General features: G+C 40.5%; 1 protein-coding gene across 3 annotated transcripts in view; it reads right to left on the bottom strand.

The window, feature by feature from the left end:
- Positions 1 to 19,717, bottom strand: part of LOC143287293 (uncharacterized) — a 35,654-nt gene extending 15,937 nt beyond the window's left edge. For all 3 annotated transcript variants that reach the window (XM_076595236.1, XM_076595237.1, XM_076595238.1), the window contains exons 1-8: positions 19,462 to 19,717; positions 16,108 to 16,282; positions 12,556 to 12,886; positions 8,928 to 9,182; positions 7,758 to 7,877; positions 6,658 to 6,732; positions 3,635 to 3,734; positions 2,941 to 2,981 (exon numbers count right to left, since the gene is read on the bottom strand). In XM_076595236.1, the coding sequence (XP_076451351.1) occupies positions 2,941 to 2,981; positions 3,635 to 3,734; positions 6,658 to 6,732; positions 7,758 to 7,877; positions 8,928 to 9,182; positions 12,556 to 12,886; positions 16,108 to 16,188 (1,003 nt within the window). In that variant the 5' untranslated portion in view covers positions 16,189 to 16,282; positions 19,462 to 19,717. The remainder of the gene's footprint in view (positions 1 to 2,940; positions 2,982 to 3,634; positions 3,735 to 6,657; positions 6,733 to 7,757; positions 7,878 to 8,927; positions 9,183 to 12,555; positions 12,887 to 16,107; positions 16,283 to 19,461) is intronic.
- Between the last annotated feature and the right edge of the window lie 2,401 nt (positions 19,718 to 22,118).

Here is a 22,118-nt window from a genome sequence, read left to right as displayed (position 1 = left end):
CAGCAATGCAATGTAGAAAGTAACATTTTCATCATTCACGCTTAGCAAAGCAATGCTGAGAGTAGGATTTTCATCATTTGAGCCAGCAAATGAATGTTGAGAGTAGCATTTTCATCATTTGAGCGCAGCAAAGCAGTGTGTGACAATAGCAGCATAATGCTCAGTTATTGTCCTGCTGGCTCTCTGAAAGAATTAATAAAACAATGGTGTTGCTGCTTTTCCCATTCAATGTGTCTGGAGTTTTTAACATACTGTGTGTGAATCATGACACTTTGAAGTCAACTGAGGCTTTTACATATTGTAAAAATGGATGATTCAATCCTGTGACACTTTGAAGTCAACTGAGGCTTTTACATATTGTAAAAATGGATGATTCAATCCTGTGACACTTTGAAGTCAAGTGAGGCTTTTACATATTGTAAAAATGGATGATTCAATCCTGTGACACTTTGAAGTCAAGTGAGGCTTTTACATATTGTGAAACATTGATCATTCAACCATGTGACGCTTTGAAGTCTCGTGACATTTTTCATCTTTACCTTCACCTGTCCCATAACCCAATGGACGGTTGTCGGGGCACTGCAGATGATTTCAAGACCAGCTCTCTCCACTCGTTCCTGTCTCTTGCAACTCTCTGGGAATCTCAGGTCTGTCCATTCTTTCACGTTGTCCTGCCACATTTGCTTTTGCCTCCCTCTCTTCCTACTGCCTGGTACGGTGCCCTGCAGAATGGTCTTTGAGAGCATGTCCGATCTTGTGACGTGCCCGTATCATCTGAACTTTCTCCTCAAGATGACAGGCATGAGGTCATCATGGGGTCCAATGGCTTGGGCGATCTTCTGGTGGACCTCAGTGTTCGTCAAGTGCTCAGTGTACAGGATGCCTTGTAGCTTTCAGAACCAAATCATTTCCGTGGCTTGGATCTTCTTCTGGAGCTCAGCAGTGAGAGTCCAAGTATCGCATAGTGAAGCACTGATTGAACCAGTGAGTGCGTAATTTCACTTTAGATCTGAACATGATGTTTTTGTCTCTTCCAATGAGCTTCAGTCGAGTGAGCGCTGCTGTAGTCTGCACTATCCTGGACATGACTTCTGGTTTGGAGCCTTCATCTGTGACAACTGCACCCAGGTACATGAACCTAGATACAGATTCCAAAGACTGCCTGCTGACTTTGATATCAGTGCAAATGTCGTTGGTGTTATTCATCATTATATTTGTCTTTTCTGCACCGATTTTCATTCTGTATGTCCTGCAGGTGATGTCAAGTCTAACTACCAGGTTGGAGAAGAGCTCAATCTCATTTCCTGCCAAGTTATCAATGTCACTGGCAAACCGAGGGTTTGAAACAGTTCTGCCTCCTATTGTGACGGTGCCCTCATGGTCTTCCAATGTGTCCGACATGATATGCTCCAGTAATATGTTGAATAGTGTTGGGGATAGTAGAAAACCCTGCGTGACTCCAACTGTTGTCCTGAACGAGTTTCTGATGGAACAGTTGTGGAGAACTACCCTGGCTGCCGTGTTGTACAGCTGTTGGATGACTGGGATGATGCCGGGGCTGATGCTGCATGTTCTCATGGTTACCCACAGAGCTCATGCCACTCTGTCAAACTCTTTCCTGAAATCTATGAAGACATGGTATATATGCTGCTGATGTTGAAGATATTTCTCGCTGTAAATCTGTTCTTCCATTTTGGAAGCTCACTTGTTCTTCAGATATGATTTTCTCAGCTTCAGATTTCAGACTGTTCTAGATGACTTTCAGTAAAACCTTGCTCAGGAGGTTGATAAAGCTTATCGTGTGGTAATTTTGGCTCAAATTGATATTTCCTTTTTTTGGGAGTATGAAAACTAGAGTTAGATTTTTACATACTGTGAAACATTGATCATTCAATCATGTGACACTTTGAAGTCAAGTGAGGTTTTTACATATTGTGAAACACTGATCATTCAATTGTGTGACACTTTGAAGTCAAATGAGGTTTTTACATACTGTGAAACACTGACAATTCAATCATATGACACTCTTAAGACAACTGAGGATTTTACATATTGTGAAACATAGATCATTCAATCATGTGACACTTTGAAGTCAAGAAAATTTTTTTTTGAGATATTGTGAAACATTGATCATTCAATTGTGTGACACTCTGAAGCTGAATCAACACAGTGCATAAAGTGGTTTGAACTCGCAAAGGTAAAATATGCAGATATCCTTTGCTGTAAGCTTCGCAGTATCACTGTGTGGACACTCATTTATTTGCTGTCAATGTCAATTTGTTGCTGGCTTTACTTTCTGCAGACATTTTATTTCTAAAAAGGAGTGCTGAACACTGGAGGAGAATGACGGCTGGAGAGAACAGTCTGGTTCTCTAGAAGCAGAACGGAAGTGGGAGATAAGTGTGAATTAAACTCCAACTGCCTCAGGCTGATCAAGAACCACAGAATCAGTTCTCACTGGCTGAAAGTAAAGCATCACCCACATCACAGGCCGAGTTTCTGGCTTCTTCCTCGCCCTTCCATGCGAGTTCACTTTGCTCAGAGTATCAATCAATTTACTGAATGAAAAAGAAAACAGTACTTGATTTTTTAACTTCAGCATGCATATTTACTGTCAGTGTAGTGGTGTAGCATTGTGAGGCTCAGAAGAGCATGTAATGCTCAAAACATGGCAGCTGGCAGGTGTGCTAAAAATCTATAATTTCCATATAATAACTATTCTATAGTCAGTTACAATCCTGAGCAATTTTTGTTTACACTTTCTCTGAATATTCTCTCCCCATCATTCCAAAACATTTAAGACATATGACAAAAGCATAAGTAGTACTGTACAGGGTCCTCTTCATCAACAAAAATGAACAGTCCCTCCTGCTTGTGACCTGAACTTTTCTTTTCAAAATACTGTCAGTGACAAGGGTCCTGTGACAAAGTAATTCTCACCATTCCTGGGGGAATGTTGTCCACTGGTGCTTCCGTTACTCCTGAAAATAAAGTAATTGTGCTTAGTCTGGAATTAGTCCCAATGAGTATTTGTGTGTATATATATTATAAATATATGATGCGATAAGGGACCAGTCTGCTGAATCTGAAAAAACCTTTTGAATGAAGCACTCTTTCTTTGACAGAGAAGCTTTTGTTTGTTTTTTTCTTAAAATTCATCTGAAAGGAGACATTTGTAGAAACCCTGCACTTGAATTCATTTGACATGGTGAAATATATGATATGAGAAAATCTAACACTTGTACTAGTTTGACATGGTGTGGTATATGATGTCAAATGGACATTCCACATAACTTATAAGCATGGTGAAATTCTTTTATCTCTTACAGTACAGATATGGAGAATTAATGGTACTTGAACTAACTTATACGCATGGTGAATTTGTTATGTCTCGTATAGCACACAAATAGAGAATTTATTGTACTGGTACTATTCTTTCTACAATTGCCGGAGTGATTTGATGTTTGTTGTTGTTGAAGCTTTGTCAAAATATTTATAAACATGAAAGCTGGAGAATTATAAATGTTTATTATCATTAAGAAAAAAAAAAAGTTACCTGAGAAGAAAACACCTTTTTGAAATGTAAAACCTTTTTTTTCAACCGTATGTAACAAAACGAACAATGGACACTCACCTGTAGGCAAAGTAGGCCAGTATAGGAGCCGTCAAAATGCCAACTCCAAAAACAAGTCCCACGATCCGCCCAAGTGTCCATCGATTGCGACGCCTTTCACCTGCAAAAAGAAGAACCACCCTTGGTCCTGAGTTGATAGAATTGTGTCCAACAGGTAACTCTCTATTGCCACAACGAAGACAGCACAGAGTCGGTCATGGCCCTTTGGCAACATACTGTATTGTATTGTATTGCGCGCGCGCACACACACACACACACACACACACACACAGAGGGTCGTACATCCTCATGGTCAACAATAGGACAAATATCCTGACTCACTTAAATATAATAGGACATTTCTCCTCTTCAAACCAAGATGAATGGGACACAAAAACCAGTCAACATATTTTTCTGGGTCAAGGTTGAAGTTGTAAATCAGCTGTGATAAAAAAATTAGCACAGTTTTATCACTCAGTAAAGGCATATTACAATTAAAACATCCAGCACTTTGAAAAACGTTCATCAGATGGAAAATGAAGCCTTCAAAATGAAGAATATGAAAATAAAGTCTTATAGTGTTTTCTCGACTTCTGTCCAAGTTTCTCTTTCATTCAATTTCTCCAGGTCATTTTGTCAAAAACTGGATTTGGAAAAAAGCAGGTATTTTCTGACCTCTCGCTGGCAAACTGAAAGGTTTTATTCATGATTCAACACTGTGGTTCATATTTTTTGTAGTCGCTGTTGCAGTGAAGGCATTTCTTGCTCTGAGCTGTTGGGCTTGAACTTTAAAGGTACTGCATCAACCAGTTGTTGTTCCAGAAAATCTTCCCAAAGATCTCTGATCCTTGGAAACATGTTTTCTTTGCAAGGATTCAGACTGAGAAACTGTTCGACACATGGCCAAATCTGCTCTTGCAAAAAAAAAACACACACAAAAAAAAATCTGATGCCTATGTAAAGTACACTGAATTTTGTGACAATAGTAATACACCTACTTGCATGCTTATTTCCTTGTTTTCATGATAACACCTTTTTTTTTTTGTCTTTTTTTTTTAATGTACGAATGAAGAGACATGTGCATATGTTTCTGGGGCACATATAGCAATATCATTGGTCCATTTCATATGGAGCACTGTGGAGTAAAAATGAAGAATCTTTTTTCCCCTCCTCTCTCTGGTTATTTCTTTTCCTCTCTTCTTCCATTATTTATTCATCTTTTATTTATTTATTTATTTATTTATTTTTCATATTCAAATATGTCCTTCTTCAGATCTATCTACACATGAACCTCTAATATATATATATCTACTAATGACATAATTACAGTTAGCGTTCTACTACGTTAATACATTAAATGTTGAATAAACAACCGATATACTCATGATGCATATTCACTTTTTATGAAAATGTCTTCTGTATTCATGTGAAAAATGTAAACGCAAAAAATGAATAAAAAAAATGTTTGAAAAAAATAAATAAATAAAAGTAAATAAATGAAAATAAAAGAGCAGATGCTTTTCTGTTCAGCACATGTACAGAAGACATTACATCCTGGTAAATCAAACGCTAAGACACAGGGTGAAACTTCAAGGCTGCAAGCATAATGATGCTGGTATTGTTCTGACAGGACTGGTTATTTGGGGAGGATGACTTGTCACCAAAGTTTGTCACAAATCATGCCCGAGCTAAGAAAGAAATTTATCAGAAAATGATGTTGCTGTTGAAAAAGTAATGGGACATTTGTCAGCAATAAAATGATCAGACATTCTCACCCTTTATTGTGTACACTCCTGCACACACACACACACACACACGCACACACACACACACACACGCACACACACACACACACACACACACACACATTCTGGCCATGTGGATGAGCACCTAACCAGGAAGTGAGGGTCCTGGCTTCGATTCATACAAGGACCAAGATGTTTACTCCGCCCTGCACTAGACCTTGAGTGGTGATCTGGGTGCTAGTCTTTCAGGTGAGATGAAACCATCAGAAAGACCAGTGTGCAGCATGCACTTAGCGCACAGCCACAGTGGGGGGAAAAAAACAACAAAAAATGCCACACTGTGGTGGGTAGCTTGTTGTAATATCTGTTTCTGGCATTTGACCAATGCCCCCCTCCACCCAATGACTTCACTGTTAGTTTTATTATTTTCAAATTACCCCCCGCCCCCCACTCCCCACCACCAACCCACCCCACCCTTGTCCAATCCCTCACCCATTCTCTGTTCCAGTTTCTCAAGGAGGCGTCACTGTGTTCAGACAAATCCACATATGCCACACCACATCTGCTGAGCAGATGCCTCACCAGCAGCATAACCCAACACACTTAGTCAGAGCTTGAGTGCATGCTTATATATTTGTAAACCTATTAGAGTGGATTTCTTGTGCAGAATTTTGCCAGAGGACAACACTTTCATTATCATGGGTTCTTTTTCAGTGCGCCAAGTGCCTTGGTTTATTGTCTCATCCGAATGACAGGACGCTCAGTTTTATTTTCAAATCAAACTTGGGAGAAAGGGCGAGAGCGGGATTTGGACCCACACCCTCAGGGACTGTCTGTACTGGCAGCTTAGCGTCTTAACCATTCTGCCACCTTTACTCCATTCCCCACACCCAGTGTATGTGTGCGTGTGAGTGCTGGACAGAATCAATGTGCACAGGTCTAAATCACCTTGTAGTACACAGACAGTAAACCAGTGAGAAGAAGAAAGAAAAGAATTGTGGCACTGCATGGTGGTGAAGTGCTCTCCCCTGGGACAGCGGCCTGATTTCACACTGGGAAACCTGACAAAGTGATACAATACAGTACAGTACAATACAATACACTATCCAAATAACCAGCAACCCCTATGTGCTATAAGAAAATGTTTAGATTACTCTGCATTACCCAAAAGCTGAGAAGTGAGTTTCTTCACTATGTGTGCTAAAAGAAAATGTTTGGATTATTCTGCATAACGCCAAAGCTCCACTGTGAATAATGCAAAGAAAGCAGTATCAGTAAAGTGAGGAACAAACATCTTACCTCCACGGATTCGACAATGATGAATTAAGGTTCTCACAGAAAACACAATGCCGTAAATGTCCCCCTGACTCAAATCTGTAAAAGAACCACAAATGGCAGCTGACACTACATGACACAAGCAGCTGACATCTAACAATCTCCATGTCAATGCAAAACATTATTTTCTCCCCCCCCACCCCTCCAACTCCCCCCAGCTTTTTTCATCTTTTGTGTGTGTCTCTGTGTGTGTGTGTGTGTGTGTGTGTGTGTGTGCGTGCGTGTGTGTGTGTGTTTACAATGTTGAAAAAAAAAGCCCAAACCCTTGTCTAGATCCATATATATGTATATATGTGTGTGTGTATATATATATATATATATATATATATATATATATATATATATATATGTGTGTGTGTGTGTGTGTGTGTGTGTGTGTGTGTGTGTGTGTGCACCATGTGTTGTGTGTTGTTTGGTGATCACTTACGCTGGAGCCTTGAAACTAAAAATAGCTAATATTGTTTTCAAAACCATGACACATTACAGCTTTCTCTTGTTCTCAACAGGAGTGGATGTAGTGACACACACACACACACACACACACACACACACACATTGTGGCCAAGTGGAAGAGCTCCTAACCAGGAAGTGAGGGTCCTGGCTTCGATTCATGCAAGGACCAAGATATTTACTCCACCCTGCACAAGACCTTGAGTGGTGGTCTAGGTGCTAGTCTTTCAGATGAGATGATAAACCTTCTGAAAGACCAGTGTGCAGCAGGCACTTAGCGCATGTAAAAGAATCTACAGCCTTAAGAAAATTAGTAGTCAAGAATAATCTCACTCCCGAGGGGAGACAGAACAGTAAAAAGAAATATATAGTGGCACTGTACTGTGGTGACACACTCTTCCACAGGACAGCAGCCCAGATTTCACACTGACAAACCTGAGAAAGTAATACAATGTAATGCAATGCAATGCAAAGCAATTTAATACACAATTTGAAAAACCAGCAGTCCGTCCATGCAATGCGAAAATGTTCAGATTACATGGTACTACCCAAAAGCTCCACTGTGAATAATGCCAAGAGAGCAAAATCAGTAAGGTGAGGAACACACAACTTACTGGTATTGTTTGGATGATGGTGACAAAAGACATATACAGCCACTTCAGCGATGATGCCCAAAACGACCAGCACAGCATATACAATGCCGAAAATGCTCCCCCCACTCAAGGATGTATCATCTGTAAAAGAACAAACGGCAGGTAACAACAGAGAACACAAACAGCAGACATCTAACAACGTCCATGTCAATGTAAAACATGTTTTTCTACACCCCACCTTTTTTCATCTTTCTTTTTCGTTTCCTTGTACACACACACACACACACACACACACACATTGTTGATGTCAGAGATGAAAAAAAAAAGACTTGTTTAGATCCAGTGGTTGAAAGAAATTTCCATGGGCGTAACAAAAACGGATAATGATCATTCATTAATCTGAAACACTTCCCACACATGTGTACTGAGCACTGTGTGCTGTTTGCTGATCCCATTCCCTGGGGCCTCGAAACTTAACCCTTTGAGCCCTGAGTTCCTGAGCAATTTTAACCCTTTTGCTGGAGCTCCTGAGCCACAATTTGCAAATAACTGGTATTAAACCCTTTGAGCCCTGACCACCGCTTTACCGGTAGCAGAGAAAAATTACATAATGCCCAGCCACCGGTTGAGCGGTGCGTAAACACTTGAAGCGTGCAGAGTCTCAACCTGGCCCATCAGGGCAGAAATCAGGGACAAAACATGCGAGAAAACAACTGTACACAACGCAGCAAGTAACTGATATGCTTGATGATTTATCGGAAGTAGAGTATGACAATGATTACTCTGATAGTGAGGTGGAATTCAAATCAGATGATTTTGCAACAGACAGTGATGTTGAAAATGAATCTGAGCATGCAGAATCAGTGGATCAAAGGAGGAGTGTCAGGCTGAGACTCTGCACGCTTCATGGTAGAAATCGATCTTTTCTATCCAAAGGACATGCACAAAACACAGTGAAAAGGCGCGGCAATGTTGGTACTACGTTCGCTGACGTCAGAATATTACGGTTTTTCTGACTGGCTCTTCGATATAAGTCAACCAACAGCAAAACACAACACAAGTGTTTACGCACCGCTCAACCAGTGCCCAGGCATTATGCCACCCCTCCCCACCACCAGTAAAGTGGTGGTCAGGGCTCAAAGGGTCAAACAGCTAACATTGCTTTCAAAACCACGACACATTACAGCTTACTCTTGTTCTCAACAGGAGGAGTGGCAGCAGTGGTGGCAGTGGTGCTGGCTGAGGTGGAAGGAGAAGCTGAAGACTGGGTGTCCTTTTCAGGCTGCCCGCACTGTGTGTCCGCGTGCAGAGAACACTTCGTCAGGACTACATCGTCAGGGTGACACTGAGCACAGTTCTGACAAACAGGGTGAACAGGGTGTGTTCTGTTCACAAACTGCTTGCCCTCCTGGCACTTCTGACAGCTAGTATCATGGGAGTGATTTCCTGCAGATTTAAAGCAGAAAAAAAGTTTAACCCCTCATTCCCCCTCCCCCCCCACACCCCCTCTCCCCTCCAAGGCCTGACTAAGCGCGTTGGGTTACGCTGCTGGTCAGGCATCTGCTTGGCAGATGTGGTGTAGTGTATATGGATTTGACCCAACACAGTGATGCCTCCTTGAGCTACTGATACTGATACTGATATGGAACTGTCTGTGATTTTTGCAAAATAATCACCAACCTCTAAAAAAAAAAAAAAAAAAAAAAAAATCACAAAAATTCTAATAATGCTCAAAAGTAAGTAAAAGTATGTTTTCATGAAGGAAAATGGAGAATATAATCATCACAAGTTCAATGTTGACAGGATGAGAAAAATCCCATCAGGGGAAGATAACTCAGATTTTTGGGGAAAAAATACACGAAATATCTATTATATATATATATATATATATATATATATATATATATATATATATATATATATAAATCAAGTTTATTTATTTCATAGGTGGAAATGGTGCTACAAAATTAGCAAATGCATCAGACACAATAAACACTCACATACACCCACATCCACATTCTCCCACCCACACACCCACAAACACTATCACACAATACCACAACACAAAAGCTCACTATATCTCAGCTTGAAGCTTTCATCTGGAGGGTTTCATAGTAAATGAAAACCCCAAAATGAAAGTTTCAAGCTAAAATATAGGGATTTTTCTACACCCACTTCTATCATGTCTACATACTTTCTATTGTCGACGTTGTGCTGATAATCAAACAAAATTCTAGCAAACTCTTATGTACAGTATGTCCTGGCAGCCATGTTGACATGCTCAACAGCTTTTTACCTCACAAAACGCAAACAAAAAAAGAAAAAAAGAAAAAGGGAAAGCATCAAAATTGCGGAAAAACTTGCTGAGATACTGCTTCAAACACTTATCAAGGCAGTCGCCATTGGCAATGAAGTAAGCATCTGCAAATGAGTGGCTGGACAGTTGATAATGCAGTTACCTCTAAACTGCCGATATATATATCAGAACTGAAAGGCTTTTAAATTAACTATACTCTGCAGTCTTTTTTTTCTGGGGTTTTTTTTTGCGATCATTGCCCTTGTCTGGAATTACCACCAGAAAATCTGTACCAATCATGTCAGCTACCAAACCTGTTTTTTAATTACTCATTTGATTTGTTGTGTGGTGTGTGCTCATATGGAGCAGTGGCTTGGTGGTAATGCACCCAACTGGGAAGCAAGTGTCCACGGATTCAAGTACTACACATACAGACCAGTATTTTTACTCCCCCCTACTCATTCAGATGAGACAAAATAATGAGGTCCCCTGTTCAGAATGCACTCAGCACACATAAAAGAACCCACTGCCCATGGCAAAATCCTGCAGAAAAATTCACTTTGATAGTAATAATAATAATAATAATGGATACTTATATAGCACACTATCCAGAAATCTGCTCTAGGTGCTTTACAAAAACGCATTTGATAACATAAAACATTATATCTATGTTACATACACACACCAAAATGTGACCACACACACACACACACACACACACACGCACGCACGCACACACACACACACTGCATACATACATTTTAACATACATCTGTATCTAACAGCTACCCTAACACATACACACACATAGGCAGGCACATACTTACATAAACACACGCACACACAATACACATTCATATACATGCATGTAGTTGTGGGCCTGCCACAACTGAACTTATTGCTGAGGGAAAAGGTGAGTTTTGAGACGAGATTTAAAAGATGCGAGGGAATCAGAATGACGGAGGTTATCAGGGAGCTTGTTCCACGTCTTTGGCGACTGAAAAGAAAACGATCTGTGTCCATAGGTCTTACTTCTGACGTGAGGTATCCTGAGAAGTCGAGTATCAGAGGAAGAACGGAGCTGGCGAGACGGGGTATAGATATGGATGAGTTCAGAAAGATACTTTGGGCCAGATCCGTTGACTGCAGAAAAGGTCAGAGTGGATAGCTTATAGTCTATTCGATCAGAAACAGGCAACCAGTGGAGAGACTGAAGGAGAGGAGAAACATGGTCAAATTTAGAAGCTCTGCAAATGAGTCTGGCAGCGTTATTCTGAATTCGTTGGAGTCTGTCTAACAGGTATTTGGGAAGGCCGGCCAAAAGAGAGTTGCAGTAATCCAATCTTGAGAGAACCAGAGAGCATACAAGTGTCTTGGTTGCATCGGTTGAGAGATAGTGGCGGATAGAGCTGATTCTACGCAGTTCCAAATAGGCAACTTTACAGATATTCGAAATGTGCTGTTGGAAGGAAAGAGACTGGTCCAGGATTACACCAAGACTGCGAACAGAGGGAGAAAGTGAAACAGGTGTGCTATTGATCAGAAAAGAGTCAGGAAAGGAAGGATGTTGACGAAACTTCTTTGGACAGGTTATCATAAATTCAGTCTTATCATCATTTAATTGCAGCTTGTTGAGAGTCATCCAGTCCTTTAGGCCAGCAATGCACTCCTGTGTTCGAGTCACCAGTGCATCAAATTCAGCTATGGAAGCCGACTGATAAAGTTGTGTGTCATCAGCAAAGCTCTCATGCGACATCGCATGATGACTGATGACATCCGACACAGGAGCCGCATACAGCACGAAAAGAACAGGACCTAGGACGGACCCTTGTGGGACACCATATTTCAAGGCAGATACTCTAGAGTATGTACCATTTACACACACTTTCTGTGTACAATCTGACAGGTAAGACGTGATCCATGCTAGTGCAGTGTCACGAATACCAAAGGAAGTTTTAAGTCTGTTCAAGAGGATAGAGTAAAAGAAATACTCTTGCTAACTGGAAAAAGAAAAAAGGGATGAGTGGCACTGCACTGTGGCAATATTCTCCCCCCCCCCCCCCCCCCAGGGGAGAACAGCTAGAATTTCATGGGCAGAAGTCTGTTGTCAAATCAATCAAATCAAAATGAAAGATAGCGGTAATGGTACCTGGTAGCACGCTGAACAGACAATGAATAAATGAGTAAAATAGGACAAACAATGAAATAATTTTCTTTAAAACACTTAAAGGCATGAATTAATCAGTGGTTTCTTTATTGATGAAAACTTTTCATTCAAGCTGATAAATGATTGCGTTTGATATTGCATTCATTCAGCAGCATATGTGAATGTATTAATGTGTGTGTGAAAAAGACAGGTGTGCATGCATATGAAGATGTATGTATATCATGCATACACACATGTAAGAAAAAGAAAGAGAGGGAGAGAGAGAGGGAGGGAGGTTGACTTGTGTACATGTACATAAATCAGGTATGCACTGCCATGTGAGGGCATTCCCACGAACAATTCAGCAGACAACTCACCATAATAAACTTCCCCCTCTGCCTCCCCACATGGTGAATGTGGTCTGCATTTCCAGTGATCATCAATTGGGTCCACAGGATACCGGTGAAAGCCTTCATGACACAAGCACTCCTTGTTTGTTAATATGCTACAGTTGGTGATAATTAGGCTGTCTTTCGGGCATGAACTCTTGCACAGGCTACAATGTGTGCGACTGTTTGGCTTGTCGCTGTACTCATGGTCAGGACACCTGACACATGTTGAATTTGTCAAGTGTGTCTCGCAATGTTCTTCTACATGTGTTCCAGGTGGGCAGAAGAAACAGTGTCTCTTGTCCGGGGATACATAGGTCTGCAAAAACACATGAGTGGGAAAATATCATTATAAACACTGATTGTCCAGCCAACAGAAATATGAAAACAGCCAGTCATGTAATCATTCCTGACTCCACCTGACATAGTAGATTTACTGTAATACTGCTCTATTACTTGTGGATGTATATTAATAGCTGTGTAGAAGCACATTCTACAAACTGAAATCATGTAACACCTTTTTTCCAACAAAATGACATGATTTAATATCAGTAAAGTACATTCATTAAAAAAAAATGTTTTGCAATGAGAAAAAGGAGGTCTTTATTTTCTGAATACATGATGTATATGGGGCTCTGTTGTTCCAATTTGTGGTATTTAAACAGAGAGAATGAAATGGGTAGGGTTCTAAATATATGCTAAGCATAGTACAGATCAGCTGACCATGTGACCAAAGGAAAAACAGACAAACACTGTGGCAAATACAACATGGGTTAGGTGACCCATCTGTCAACATATGTATGGGTCAGTTCTGAGGTCCACTGGGTCACTCAAACTTCCTTTATTAACACTGTAATACTGTAAAATATTATTTAATCTTACTATTGGCTGATTGTGTGTGTGTGTGTGTGTGTGTGTGTGTGTGTGTGTTAACTGTTTGAGTGTGTATGTGTGTGTGCGTGCACACACGTGTGTAAGTGTATGTGTGTATTTGCATGCATGTGTATGCAAGGTCTGTGTGTGTCTGTTATGTTATGGGTGGAAATGGTGCTAGAATATCACATTATCAGCAAATGTATCAGACACAACAACTAAGTGCAGTTATGTTCACTGTTGTTTCCTCCACTATCATGCTGTTTTAAATATAAGCACTGCACAAAAACACTCACAGACACCCATGCTCACATCCTCCTACCCAAACACTCACAAACACTATCATACAATAGTACAACACAAAAGCTCACTGTAAACATTATTTCGGCTTGAAGCTTTCATCTGGTGTATTTCATAGTAAATGAAAACCCCAAAATGAAGGTGTCAAGCTGAAATATTGGGTTTTTTTCTGTAAAAACTTCTAACACAACCCTGCGCCCTTTGTTGTACCCATGATACCGAGCAAAATTTCGTACAAAAAGGAAATTTTCTATCTAAAATTACGTTTAAATAACATACTTACCGTGACCCAACTAGTGCAGACTCCGGCAGGGGTCTGACATTCCTGCCTGTGCAATCTACTATCCGCCTATGCGGAGAAAACGAAACTACGGCCGATAACCTCCCGGAAGTAGGTAACCTCCCCTTTGTCCCGCTGGCTAGCGCCCTCTTTTGACAGCAGCCATTATGACTCCTGTTCCTGTGCTCTCCATACCGAGCAAAATTTCATACAAAAATGTATTCTGATAGTAAAAAACCATTTTCATAGTGTGGGGATGGGGGGTGAGAGGTGGGGGGGGGGGGGGGGGTCAGGGAGGGGGAAGGGGAGGGGGGGGAGGAAAAAAACAAAACAATAAGAAGTGGTGCTGCTTTAACATGATGCTATCACCTGTGACAACAAAAGTTATCCTGTGCAATACAAATGAGATGACAGTATCAATAGAAGACAGACAGGCAATAAACAAGAAGTACCGTACTGGTGTACGTTGTCATGTGAATGCGTTTCTTGTAACCAGAGGTCTTATATATATATATAGAAATATCTTTTAAAGTTGTATTCTTTAACACAGCCAAACACCCAACTATTAACTATACTGAAGCAGAGGCTTGATGTGACTGCTGGTCAGTTATTATGTCCAAGGTGTAGGGCTTACTGACTGCTGGTCATAGTGATTATGTCCAAGGTGTAGGGCTTACTGACTGCTGGTCATAGTGATTATGTCCAAGGTGTAGGGCTTACTGACTGCTGGTCATAGTGATTATGTCCAAGGTGTAGGGCTTACTGACTGCTGGTCATAGTGATTATGTCCAAGGTGTAGGGCTTACTGACTGCTGGTCATAGTGATTATGTCCAAGGTGTAGGGCTTACTGACTGCTGGTCATAGTGATTATGTCCAAGGTGTAGGGCTTACTGACTGCTGGTCATAGTGATTATGTCCAAGGTGTAGGGCTTACTGACTGCTGGTCATAGTGATTATGTCCAAGGTGTAGGGCTTACTGACTGCTGGTCATAGTGATTATGTCCAAGGTGTAGGGCTTACTGACTGCTGGTCATAGTGATTATGTCCAAGGTGTAGGGCTTACTGACTGCTGGTCATAGTGATTATGTCCAAGGTGTAGGGCTTACTGACTGCTGGTCATAGTGATTATGTCCAAGGTGTAGGGCTTACTGACTGCTGGTCATAGTGATTATGTCCAAGGTGTAGGGCTTACTGACTGCTGGTCATAGTGATTATGTCCAAGGTGTAGGGCTTACTGACTGCTGGTCATAGTGATTATGTCCAAGGTGTAGGGCTTACTGACTGCTGGTTGAAGTGATTATGTCCAAGGTGTAGGGCTTACTGACTGCTGGTCATAGTGATTATGTCCAAGGTGTAGGGCTTACTGACTGCTGGTCATAGTGATTATGTCCAAGGTGTAGGTCTTACTGGCTGCTGGTTGTAGTGATTATGTCCAAGGTGTAGGGCTTACTGACTGCTGGTCATAGTGATTATGTCCAAGGTGTAGGGCTTACTGACTGCTGGTCATAGTGATTATGTCCAAGGTGTAGGTCTTACTGGCTGCTGGTTGTAGTGATTATGTCCAAGGTGTAGGTCTTACTGACTGCTGGTTGTAGTGATTATGTCCAAGGTGTAGGGCTTACTGACAGCTGGCTGTAGTGATTATGTCCAAGGTGTAGGGCTTACTGACTGCTGGTCATAGTGATTATGTCCAAGGTGTAGGGCTTACTGACTGCTGGTCATAGTGATTATGTCCAAGGTGTAGGGCTTACTGACTGCTGGTCATAGTGATTATGTCCAAGGTGTAGGGCTTACTGACTGCTGGTTGTAGTGATTATGTCCAAGGTGTAGGGCTTACTGACTGCTGGTCATAGTGATTATGTCCAAGGTGTAGGGCTTACTGACTGCTGGTTGTAGTGATTATGTCCAACGTGTAGGTCTTACTGACTGCTGGTCATAGTGATTATGTCCAAGGTGTAGGGCTTACTGACTGCTGGTCATAGTGATTATGTCCAAGGTGTAGGGCTTACTGACAGCTGGTTGTAGTGATTATGTCCAAGGTGTAGGGCTTACTGACTGCACAATGAACTGACAGTACATCACTCACCGGCTGTTCCTGGGCAGCCCCCATCACGCCAAAGACGATGAGGAGGACCACAGGCAGCATGAACTTGGCAACAGGTGCCATACTGCTGTGATCTGGTGAGTCCACGGTGGCTGCGTCAGATTCCTCTCACTTTCTGCGCTCTGCTTGTGCGTGAAAATGCTGCAGTCAGAAGTTCCTTCAAGGAACAAAAAAAAATACATTTCTGATAAGATGCTGTTGACATCAACAAAATTGACAGGTCTGAAACAGAAGGGTTACTAAAGAACTAAAACTTAAAAAAATTAAAAAATAAGAAAAGAATCACACCACAAAATGCATTGTGACACTTTTTTTGACAGAACAAAACTAATGATTTTCCAACAAATGCACCTTATTCACAAATTTTGGAAGAAAAAAAAAAAGAAGAAAAAAAAAGAAAAAAGAAAAAGAGTCTAACCTTTCTTCTCTGGGCATCTGTCAGATAGCTCTGCATACATGTATCAGTATATAAGCAGTAAAAGAAGCAGAGAACAAAGTTTAAAAGCTGTTGTTGTTTTAACCAAGTTTAAAAGCTGTTGTTGTTTTAACCAAGTTTAAAAACTGTTGTTGTTTTAACCAAGTTTAAAAGCTGTTGCTGTTTTAACCAAGTTTAAAAGCTGTTGTTGTTTTGACCAAGTTTAAAAGCTGTTGTGGTTTTAACCAAGTTTAAAAGCTGTTGTTCTTTTAACCAAGTTTAAAAGCTGCTGTTGTTTTAACCAAGTTTCGATCCAAATCTTGAAGTTACCATGATGTATTTCCAGTGGGGTCATGAACCCTTACAAGGCATAAATGTGATGAATTTGTAAGTATATAGGTACTCTCTCTCTCCCCACTGACCTCTATATAGTGACTACAGTGATTTTCTATTCATTACATATTGCATTGTTAATCAGGAATATTGTACATCAGTATAAGTTTTGAGTCATTTCCCAGAGTTGACTTTGCTATTGGCTTTTATTGGAAAACAGTGACCACATAGTCAAGATCATCCACTTCATCAAAATGGTTTTTTGAGTGTTGTTCAAATCTCCTGACCAACACTGCATATGTCTGTATCTCTGGGCCTGCTTGATACTGGGATATATTATAAAAAGGAAGTGTAGAGTACAGCCTTGTCATATAACCAAAATGGACTTCCACAGCAGGAACATCATAACCTTCATTCATTATCAAAATAGGAAACAACAACGTCCCAGATTCTGTGGCCTTTCATGCCCTGCTGTCATGCTGACTTCGGTTTCAATCCTCCTTTCACTCCAATGCTTGGAGTGAGTTCCTGTTGTGGTCTTCGGTGTTGGCAGATTCATGTGGGACTGTTGTTGGTGGGACATGGTGGTGGTCTCAAACTTGGGGGGACAATCACTCACTGGTTTCTTTGTGTGAAATTCGGGCTGCTCTCCCCGAGGAGAGCGCGTCGCTACATTACAGCACCACCCATTTTTTTTGTATTTTTTCCTGCGTGCAGTTTTATTTGTTTTCCCTATCGAAGTGGATTTTTCTACAGAATTTTGCCAGGAACAACCCTTTTGTTGCTATGGGTTCTTTTACGTGCGCAGAGTGCATGCTGCACACGGGACCTCGGTTTATCATCTCATCCGAATGACTAGCATTCAGACCACCACTCAAGGTCTAGTGGAGGGGGAGAAAATATCGGCGGTTGAGCAATTATTGTCATCAGTTGGGGGCGCAGCAGATGGTGTCAAGCATAAGTTCAATAAGAACACCACTGTAATGACTTGACAGCAATGGAGGGTCTCCTCTCGTGTGTGACCGACTGGTGGGCTAACATTGATAATTCACAATGACCTGCTAGTACTAATTAGGACTGAAGTATACAAACACATGTGAGGCTGTGTATGGGGGACTGGGAATGAGTATTGTTGGAGTAATGCCACTGAAATGGTGTCAATGATGGGGCAGCAAAAAAAAAAAAGACAATAAAAAAGACAAATATTCTGCATCTGAATTACTATTAATACCTTTGGATAGTTTAAATGTTTGAATCAAATATATCCCCGAAAATGGAGTATGGCTGCCTACGTTTCGGGGTAAAATCGGTCATACATGTAAAAGCCTACTTGTTTACATACGAGTGAACATGGGAGTTACAGCCCATGAACAAACAAGAAGAAAAAGAAGAAGAATCAGACATCATTTTAATCTTCTGAATCTTATAATGATGGCAAATCTAAATGCTTTAGTCTTTCCTATTGGATCACCTTCTGCATGTCTCCGATTAACAAGCCAAGCTTTTGCCCTTATTTGCACTTGCTCTTTATGTAGTGGATGCCAATTTCTGCATATTTTGCATATAATTATAAAGTGTTCATACTATTGTATTGTAAATATAATTTATATCTAATACATCTGTCAGAATGTAGGCATGTGAAAGTTCTTTAAATAAGTCCGAGTGAGTTGTTTGCCATCATAAACCATATAATTCCTGGACAAAATGAATGCTAAAACCCATTTTGTCAGGACTCTTGCATATCGTCATCACTTTGTTATCAAAAGTTAGACAGTGGTTCTGAGACTTTGTCCCACTTGCACCTGTGTGCGTTTAAATACAGATTTCACCTATTTGTCCAACAGACCTATTTGTCAATGCTAAGTTTGATTGTGGATTTTTGTATAGTCTGCAAATCATTTTTGACTGAGAACATCATCTGGTATCACGAATAAAAATAGTAAACAGTATAGTGCCCAGAACACTTCCTTGAAAAATACCACAATTTCAGCCTTGAATGTCTGTATTCCATATCTAAGTAAGTTACTAATTCCAATACACTGGCACTAACATTTTCAACATGACCACAACTAATCAATGGCCACCAATGGATCTGGTGGCAGCCAATGTGCCACAGGGCATGAAGAGGGATTAAAGCATGCAAGAAAGCAAGCAGCTTGAAACAAGAAGGCGGTTGTGTGGAAATGTGTCACAAGAAAATCCTTAAAGTCTATGATTGTTTAATAACTACTATCTGAGTAAAGTCTTTACATCATCACAAAACGTTCAAGTCTAAATCCATTGTCACTTACTCGAGTCAACCATCATAGATGGCACTGGAGATGATTGTAATTGATAAATAAATAAATGGGCATAGTGGCATTGTATGAATAAAATAAAATAAAATAAAATCTTTCGCGAACGAGTCCGTAACACTGACCGGCAAAATTCTTCACCTGTTGAAGATTTATTTATTGCTTCTAAAAATGGCCGTCACGGTTGTCTACAAAATTTACTTTTGTCAGTGATTGAAAATATTACCTAATAATAATAAGAAGAAGAATATCAATTAAAAAAATAATAATAATCATACGGATAATAATACTGACTTCGTGTACAATGTCTGTGCGACCTTTCGTCAAACTTCCAGACTGAAGCCGATCGCAGTCCAAAGAAAACTTTCTTGCCGAGTCTTGTGTGCGAAAACCGGAACAGAGTTAATTTTTTACCACATTCTTTTCACCTGTCTTGTCGTTTGGAGACACGGGCAATCCATGTGGGACTGAATCCAAATAACTACGGTCTCTGTTAGAACCATAGACAGCACTGTGGAACTAGACTAGCATTTAATCGGAATGTTTCTGGCCTTTCAACGGGAGCCATTCAGCCCGACTATCACACAATAATTTTTTTTTTCTTTAATGAAAATGAAAGTAGATTTAGTCTTCACCCACTCATGACCCCAAGCTACCTTTAATTTGTGTTGCGTTTTTTCAAGTCACCCCAAAGCACAGAACCTACCAGCAAAAGCTCTGTTAGGAAGCCGTCTTTTTTTTTTTTTTTTTTTTTTTAATTACTTTTTGTCTTCAGCAATGTGGGGGCCAAAAATAAGGCAACGGCACGCGACATGCTGATCACCGGAAGCCACTGTGTGATTGGTCACAAAAGAAAGAAAACGTGTGAAAATGCAGACAGGTAAATGTTTGGACCTAATGTCCTTGGGTTTTGTTTCCAGTTGCCCTCGGATTGACTGTAAAACGTTTTTGGGGTGATGGCATGACGAACTATTTTGCGTAAAGAGCACCCCCAGGACTTAACAATTCGGCAATATTTTCAACCTCACTGATTAATAATTATATACTTATCAGGACGCAATCACAGCTGTAGGATCTTACTTTATGCCCTAAGCACAAGATCCGTTACGATTTCTCGCTGCCACGACTTGACGAAGGAACTTCAAGAACAAGAAAGCTTACCTGTCAGAAAAAAAACAAACAAACAAAAAACATGGCCGCACCTCGATCAGTGGAAAAGAATCGTCAAGTGCTTTTTTTTTTTTCTTTTTGTTTCAGTTAAGAATCAGAAATACCAAAGTTTATGCCACGAGATAAGCTGTCCAGTTCCTTCAAGATTGGTATGCTTAAATACAGTAATTGAAATGTTATCATTTTAGACGATATCACGTAAACTGAAGACGGGTTGAAAGGTTCTACTCATTCGGAAAAATCCAATATCTAAATTTAGTTCTGGTCCTGTTTATTGCCTGCAAATGTTTCTGCAAGGTGAAAGTGGGAAAAGAATATCTATTTGTTTGATTTTCCAGTCAAACTTAGGAGAAAGGGCGAGAGCGGGATTCGAACCCACACCCTCACGGACTCTCTGTATTGGCAGCTGAGCGTCTTAACCATTCTGCCACCTTCCTCCGTCTAGTCTTTCGGATGAGACGATAAACCGAGGTCCCGTGTGCAGCACGCACTTGGCGCACTGAAAAAGAACCCATGGCAACGAGAGTGTTGTCCTCTGGCGAAATTACGTAAAATGAAATCCACTTTCATAGGTACACAAATATGTAAGCATGCACTCAAGGCCTGACTAAGCGCGTTGGGTTATGCTGCTGGTCAGGCATCTGCTCAACAGATGTGGTGTAGCGTGTATGGATTTGTCCGAACGCAGTGACGCCTCCTTGAGAAAGTGAAAAGTGAAAAAAAGTATCTATTTGTTGTTTTGGTGGCTCAGTAACCTTCCCATCCGCTTGTTGTTTGTGTGTGTGTGTGTGTGGAATCTGACTCCCTACATAACCCTGTTATGACACCCCACCCGGTCACCCACCACAAACCCTTCCCTCCCAGCCTTTGCTCGTTATAACCCGTCCAACCCACCGCAGTACTGTCCCTCCACACCGAAATAACATTTTTGCTGACATCAAGAAGCAGCTGTTTGTGGAACCAAACATTGTTTCAAGTCGATTTGTTGATTCTGAGGTGTCTTTTCTTTTCTTCTTTTTTTTATATTTTAAAAAATTTATTATTATTATTATTTTTTAACACATCATTCACAAAGTGATGAAGCCTTCACAAAAAATCATTCTCTGTACTGTGGTCTCTTCCGCTTCCTTTCAATTAAAAAAAAACACCCAAAACAACAAAAAACAATCATTTTTAAGAGAGAGAGAGAGAGAAAGAGAGGGAGAAAGTGTGGGGTAAATCATGGACCTTTATTTCACATTTATCTAGGCAGGACCTTTCCTGTTTACGAATTGGTTCCCGTAAATCACCCAGCTCAAAATGACTAAGACAGAGTTCCATTCTGTGTTTGTTCACCATTTTTTGACTCACTTGTGTAAACAAAGTGAGTCTATGATTTAACCCGGTGTTCGGTTGTCTGTGTGTGTGTGTGTGTCTGTGTGTCCGTGGTAAACTTTAACATTGACATTTTCTCTGCAAATACTTTGTCAGTTGACATCAAATTAGGCATAAAAATAGGAAAAATTCAGTTCTTTCCAGTAATCTTGTTAAAACAATATTGCATCTCTGGGATGGGCACAAAAAAATATATAAAATGAAGCCTAATTATATGCAAACTGCATTTACTGTTATATTTATATTTTTTGTATTCTCTAAACTTGGCACTTTGATCTGATATTCTGACCCAACAAAAAGAGCAGTCATTAATATCATCTTTGGTTCAAACAGGAACTTCTTTTGCTAAGCATGGAAGTTTTATTTATTTTGCAAACGTTTTGGTGCAGATAGTAAAAAAGGGAAAT

This window comes from Babylonia areolata, chromosome 11 (genome assembly GCF_041734735.1).
Source record: "Babylonia areolata isolate BAREFJ2019XMU chromosome 11, ASM4173473v1, whole genome shotgun sequence".
Classification (NCBI taxonomy): domain Eukaryota; kingdom Metazoa; phylum Mollusca; class Gastropoda; order Neogastropoda; family Buccinidae; genus Babylonia; species Babylonia areolata.
This window is presented reverse-complemented; position numbering and strand designations above follow the sequence as displayed.